The sequence below is a fragment of the Oxyura jamaicensis genome, chromosome 1 (assembly GCF_011077185.1).
Source record: "Oxyura jamaicensis isolate SHBP4307 breed ruddy duck chromosome 1, BPBGC_Ojam_1.0, whole genome shotgun sequence".
Classification (NCBI taxonomy): domain Eukaryota; kingdom Metazoa; phylum Chordata; class Aves; order Anseriformes; family Anatidae; genus Oxyura; species Oxyura jamaicensis.
In genome coordinates this window covers 203,613,839-203,619,554 of record NC_048893.1, presented here as the reverse complement: position 1 = coordinate 203,619,554, position 5,716 = coordinate 203,613,839, and the positions used below count along the sequence as shown (strand labels likewise).

The window sequence follows — 5,716 nt, the reverse complement described above, 5'->3', positions numbered from 1 at the left end:
TTGCTGTATTAAAAAACCAGTTCTTTATAGTCTGTTAGCTACCGCTGTCTCAGAACGGTAGCTTCAGGCAAACGGATAACCGCACGGCCCGCGGCAGCAGGCAGGAAACACAGCACACCTCACCCAAAGCGTGACCTACCCACAGCTCCCGCAGGACTGAACCCAGTCCCAAACGTGCAGGGAGCCATCGCTGGCCGCTGACAGCAACGTTCTGGGCTTCTGCGGGTGCCACGTGTGCACTGTGACCAGGGGAGGGCCCGCGCTGCCTCCCGGCCCGCCGAACGCGTGGCCTTTGTGGACGAAGAGCGGCTCGGCTTCCCTGCCGGAGGGGTCCCAGCTCCGCGTGTCGTACACCTGCACGGTCCCGTCAAAGCCTTGAATAAAAAGGAGAGACCGAGGGAGTCGCCAGTTCCCGCTGGGCTCGCAGCTGCCTCCCAGAGGGCTGCAAGAGCCCAGAGTGACAGCAGAGCAACCACGAGTTTGCCCGAAGCTAAGAGCTGCCAGGGAAAACACGAGCGAGATCCACGAAGGCTGCACCACGTTCCCGAGTCTGAGTTTGGCCAGGAGACAGCCTTGCTGCCCAGGCAGCCTGATGGACGCAGCACCCCGTGGCCAGGCTGCCACCAGCACCAACAGTGCTTGCTAAGGCTTAGGGCAGCGTTTGCTAAGGGCTTGGTTGGGAGAAGGGAAGCTGCGAGCCCCCCGGGCCTGATCTGGGCTCCTTCGGTAGCTAAAGGTGAGCTGCGGGCGACGATCAGCTCACCTCTCCGATGTCTCTGAACAACCACTCCCTAACCGGGGTGTTAAAGGAAAGCTGGTCTTGACGCGAAGACCAAAACAGCTTCCAGAAAAGGATGGCTCAGCCCAGCGCACGTACCTGAAACAGCAAGGCAGCCATCCAGGGCAGGAGCCCAGGAGACGCACAGGAACTCTGCTCCTGAGCTGGGAGAGGGAACTCTGCACTTGGCCGAGGCCAAGGGCTCGGAGGGTTTCCTCACATCTGCTAGGACGAGGTGCCCTCCGCTCGAGAGGCAAGCTACGGGCTGGGAGCTTAAATCAGAGCCAGGAGGTCCGCGCCCGACCCCCGCGCACCACCGCTGGCCACGCGGCGCCGAGGGGATGGAGGCAGCCTCCACGGGGCTCTGGGGCTGCCGGACGTCAGCCAGCCCCAGCTGCCCCTTCGTGCAGCACAGGAGCAAGGTGTTGCAGTCCAGGAACGCCACGCTGCTGAGCTCCTCGCTGCTTCTGGAAGCTGGAAGAGACAGGCAGACCTCGGATGGAAGCACCCCACCTAAGGAAACGTTTGCCACTCGAGCGGTTATCCTCGCCTCCCCCAGACCCCAGCCCCTCCGAAGCCAGACGCGCTCAGGCTTCGTTTCGGTACCTGCCACGTAGACGTTTTTCTGCGATTCGACCTCTGTGATCTGGACGCCGTCGACCCTGGAGCCGTGGAGGACCCACGGGGCTCTCGTCGAAATCGTTGCAATTTTAGCCCACGCCTGCCCGGTGCTATTTTCTGCAGGTATGGCACTTACGGATTTGATAACATCTATTTCAAAGAGAGATAAGCAGCTGTAAAACATGGCAGGAAGCGAGCAATCCGCAAGGCCAAGTTGCTTCAGAGACACCTTGCAACCCGCTACACCAACGAGAAGTCAAACTACAAACTTTGCCTCCAGAATTAAACCGCTCTTTCCAACCCCCCCAGCAAGGACCGACAGCAACCCCCTAAAAACCCAGGAAAACCCATACAAGGTTGTGAACCAAGGTGCTTATTTTCAGTAGAAAAGAGTAAGAACATTCTAGCGGCGCTTTGCGCTTCCTCTCTGGTGGTGTTTCACAGGAACAGAGCAACGTCAGTCCTCTTCTAGAAGCAGGCCGGCAGAAAGGTGACGTGTGGAGCGATTTGTTTCTTACCCCCGGGTTATTACGGGAATCTTGCGCTAAGCACACAAGCAGGATTCTTGTTTACCTAAGAGCCCACAGATAAGAGCGTGGAAAGCCACAGCGACGGGCCGAAACCTCCTAACTCCCTTACGAGGTTTGGGCTGGGGGGTGAACACCTTCCCAAGCCATCGTGCCCGGCCCTTGCCACACAAGGACGCTCGCTCACCAGGTGGGACTGGGATTTTTCTCCCCATTTTACCCCCAAGAAGCAGAGGAAGCTAGAGATGGTGACACACTGAGAAACTCCTCCAAGACCGAAGCACATTTCCTTACCCGAGTCCTCTCCTGACACCTGCCAGACGTGGAGGGAGCTGTCCGGGGGGCCGCTCGTCACCAGCAAGCTAAGGAAACAAAAAGAACCCCACGCAGCTCGTCGGGAGCAGAGAAGAGCCTTCCTCCCCTGCCCAAACAAACTGGTGAGGATGAGCCTGGCCGTGCAGGAGCCGTCAGGGCTGCAGTCCCACAGCTCCTCACCCCAGGGTGATCTGCACAGCCCAGCCCCAGGCGGTGGCGTTTAATTAACACGTTTTCCGAAAGCGCCAGACTAGGAACGGTGCGGAGAGCCCCAGAGCAGCGCCGGGGGCTGGTGTGGGAGGTGAGAGCTGAGCGACCGAAATTAATCAGCCAGAGGGAAGCGTGGTTGCTGCAACCAACAGCAGTTAAAGCCTTCGGAACCTGCGTCCGCAGGAGCCTACGGAGCAGCGGCAGCCACCGCCTGCCGGGCACCTCCATGCAGCGCCAGACGCAGGAGGGAAGGATGGAAAAAGGCAGTGCAGGGAAGCTACGCGGCCCTCCCCTGCTCAGAAGTGAGGCAGGGAGGGATCCCTGGTGAACCGCCCCGCCGCCAGCAGCCCCTGCTGCTCACTTCTTGTAACCCAGCTCAAATATTCCAGCAGCCTGTGCCAACAGCTTCAGCTTCCCCGCTATGGGAAGCGCTCTGAAAGCACCCAGCAGTGAGGAGGTGCCAACAGTTGTCAATATTCCCCCTGGCAGAAGTCACCAGGCTCCTCTCCATCGCTGTTTTTTCTCTGCTAGTCCTCCTGCTTTCCTCTGCTAGGACCCTGTGGCCGTACCTGGTGTCTGGCACGTGCTTCAGGCTGTACACCGGGCGGCTGGAAAACCCGCCACGTTCCACCTTGAAGTCCCTCTCCGGACACAGGCCCTGGAAATCAAAGGAAAAGTCATTTCTGCAAATTAACGCTGCATAAAGAGGTACAGTCAGTTAACACAAAAAAGGCACGAGAGACATCCTTGCATTTTAGAGCTCCTTCCTGTCCGCTAAATGCTTCTTTCAACAGGAGCTACAGGGTTGAAGGATCCTGAATTAGCCATGTGAAAATGAAAAAAATTTGGATAAAGCTGAACTCCGCTGGGTTTGTCGCTGGCTGTGCGGGCCTGGCTAAACACCACCTCTTGCTTTAGCTCGGACGCCACCTAATCAAGGGCCAATGTCGCTGTTCAGCAGCACGGTTCCCCAGGCTCAGGCATCTCAGCCAGTCCCTTCTTTGTTTGCCTCGTCTCCACACCTCTCCTGCTTCCCCAGGAAAAGCTTTCATTCACATGTGTGGAGACAGAGCTTCCGTGGCACATGCTGTCTGCAGGGCAGCAGGATTTCACAGACTGCCAACCTGTTCCACCTGAGCTGGGCAGCAGCCGGGTGCTCTACGTACTTCAGCTTCTGGTCAGAAGCTGCCCCAGGGCTGGCCAAGCTGTCGGAACACACCAGGTCTGGCATCACCCCCGGCTGCAGCACCCACCTGGGTCTCCTTCGCCTGCAGCGTCGGCGGGGGCAGCAGCTGCAGGATCTCGTTCCTGGCGGAGCACCCGTACCCGGCCACACAGACACCTGTGGGGTGAGGGACCAGGGACACGGTGAGCGATCCCCGCACCCCACTCACCTCCGGCCAGACCCCCACATTGCAGCACGGGCCTGGGATGAACCCCAACACGCCCCCAGCCTCTTGGCTCCCCTTCCATCCTGCCAGGACCCCAATGCAGCCCCTCTCCCACTTCCCCAGCCTCCCAGCCTGGTGATAAAGCCCCCATCCTCCCCCCCAGGAACCTCTTGGCCTTCTTCTCCCCTCAGGACCCCGGCCCGCCCCCCCCCCCAAGACCCCAGCCCAGCCTCCCCCCAGCCTCCGCTGCCCCCCAGCCCTCCCACTACCGTTCCCCCCCCCCCCACTCACGGTTCCCCAGGGCCCATTCGATGACGCGGGTGGGAGCCTGGAGCTCGAAGGTGTGGAGAGCCTCGTACCTGCGGGGACACGGGGGAGGCTGAGGGGGGGAGGCTGAGGGGTAGGCCGCGGGGGGAAGAGGCTTGGGAGGGAGGAGGCTGAGGAGGCAAGGGGAGGCTGGGGGAGCCGGGGAGGCCGGGGAGAGGAGGCCGAGGGCCCAGGGCCCATCTCACAGGCGCAGGGAGCTCAGCAGCCATTCGTCTTCTTCTTCTTCCTCCTCCTCCTCCTCCTCCTCGCCACCAGGCCCCGCCGCCTCCATGGCAACGCCCGCCCGTCGCGGCCCTGTGACGTCACGCGGCGGCGCGCGGCAGTGACGTCACCGCGCCCGGGAGGCGGGGGTGGGGGCGGGAGGTGGGCGCGGCTCCCCCTTCCTCCCCCGGCGCCGGCCGGGACGGGCGGGGCGGGGCCGTGGCCGTGTGCGGGGGGATGGACGCGGCCTTGCCCGCGGGGCCGTGTCCTGGTCACGAACACCTCAGTTTCCACGGCCATATGTCCCTTCACAGACACCGCAGTGCCCCCTGATACGTACATCCCTTCACAAACACCGCAATGGTCCCCTCTTACAAACACCAGAGTACCCACAGCTACGTGTCCCTTCACAAACACCCCAATATCCACAGCTATATGTCTTTCCCCTCTTATAAACACAATGTTCATGCTATGTGTGCCTTCACAAACATGATACCCACAGCTACATGTCCCTTCACAAACACCACAGTGCCCACTGCTACATGTTCCTTCACAAACACCTCAATATTCCCCTTAACAAACACCAGAATACCCACAGCTATGTGTCCCTTCACAAACACAATACCCACAGCTCTATGTCCCTTCACAAACACCCCAATATCCACAGCTATATGTCTTTCCCCTCTTATAAACACAATATTCATGCTATGTGTGCCTTCACAAACACAATACCCATGTCCCTTCACAAACACCGCAGTGCCCACTGCTACATGTTCCTTCACAAACACCGCAATATTCCCCTCTTAGAAACACCAGAATACCCACAGCTACGTGTCCCTTCACAAATACGATACCCACAGCTATGTGTCCCTTCACAAACACAATAACCACAGCTACGTGTCCTTTCACAAAGACAATACCCACAGCTATGTGTCCCTTCACCAACACCCCAGTGCCCACAGCTCTATGTCCTGTTCACAGACACTGCAGTGCCCACGGCTATATGTCCCTTCACAAACACCCCAATATCCACAGCTATATGTCTGTCCCCTCTTAGAAACACAATACACATAGCTATGTGTCCCTTCACAAAGACAATACCCACAGCTACATGTCCCTTCACAACCACCACAGTACCCACAGCTCTATGTCCTGTTCACAGACACTGCAGTGCCCACGGCTATATGTCCCTTCACAAACACCTCAATACCCACAGCTATATTATATGTCTGTCCCCTCTTATAAAGACAGTACTCACAGCTGTGTCCCTTCACAAACACCACAGTGCCCACAGCTGTATGTCCCCTCTTTGCAAACACCCCGTATCCATAGCTCTATGTCCTCTT

At 58.8% G+C, this 5,716-nt stretch overlaps 1 protein-coding gene across 1 annotated transcript; it reads right to left on the bottom strand.

Moving 5' to 3' along the window:
• On the bottom strand, positions 1 to 4,469 carry WDR73 (WD repeat domain 73). The gene is made up of 8 exons (XM_035330702.1): positions 4,355 to 4,469; positions 4,134 to 4,201; positions 3,705 to 3,793; positions 3,021 to 3,109; positions 2,221 to 2,288; positions 1,385 to 1,549; positions 878 to 1,252; positions 1 to 374 (listed from the first exon to the last, which is right to left on the bottom strand). The coding sequence occupies exons 1-8, from the start codon at positions 4,438 to 4,440 to the stop codon at positions 136 to 138; spliced, it is 1,179 nt and encodes a 392-aa protein (XP_035186593.1). The 5' UTR covers positions 4,441 to 4,469; the 3' UTR covers positions 1 to 135.
• Positions 4,470 to 5,716: the final 1,247 nt, after the last annotated feature.

Coding starts and splice junctions, on each gene's coding strand:
- WDR73 (XM_035330702.1), bottom strand. CDS start 4,440: ATGGAGGCGGCGGGGCCTGGTGGCGAGGAGGAGGAGGAGGAGGAGGAA. Junction 1,550..2,220: donor GGTGTCAGGAGAGGACTCGG/GTAAGGAAATGT, acceptor TCTTTGAAATAG/ATGTTATCAAATCCGTAAGT. Junction 375..877: donor TGGCTGCCTTGCTGTTTCAG/GTACGTGCGCTG, acceptor TTTTTATTCAAG/GCTTTGACGGGACCGTGCAG.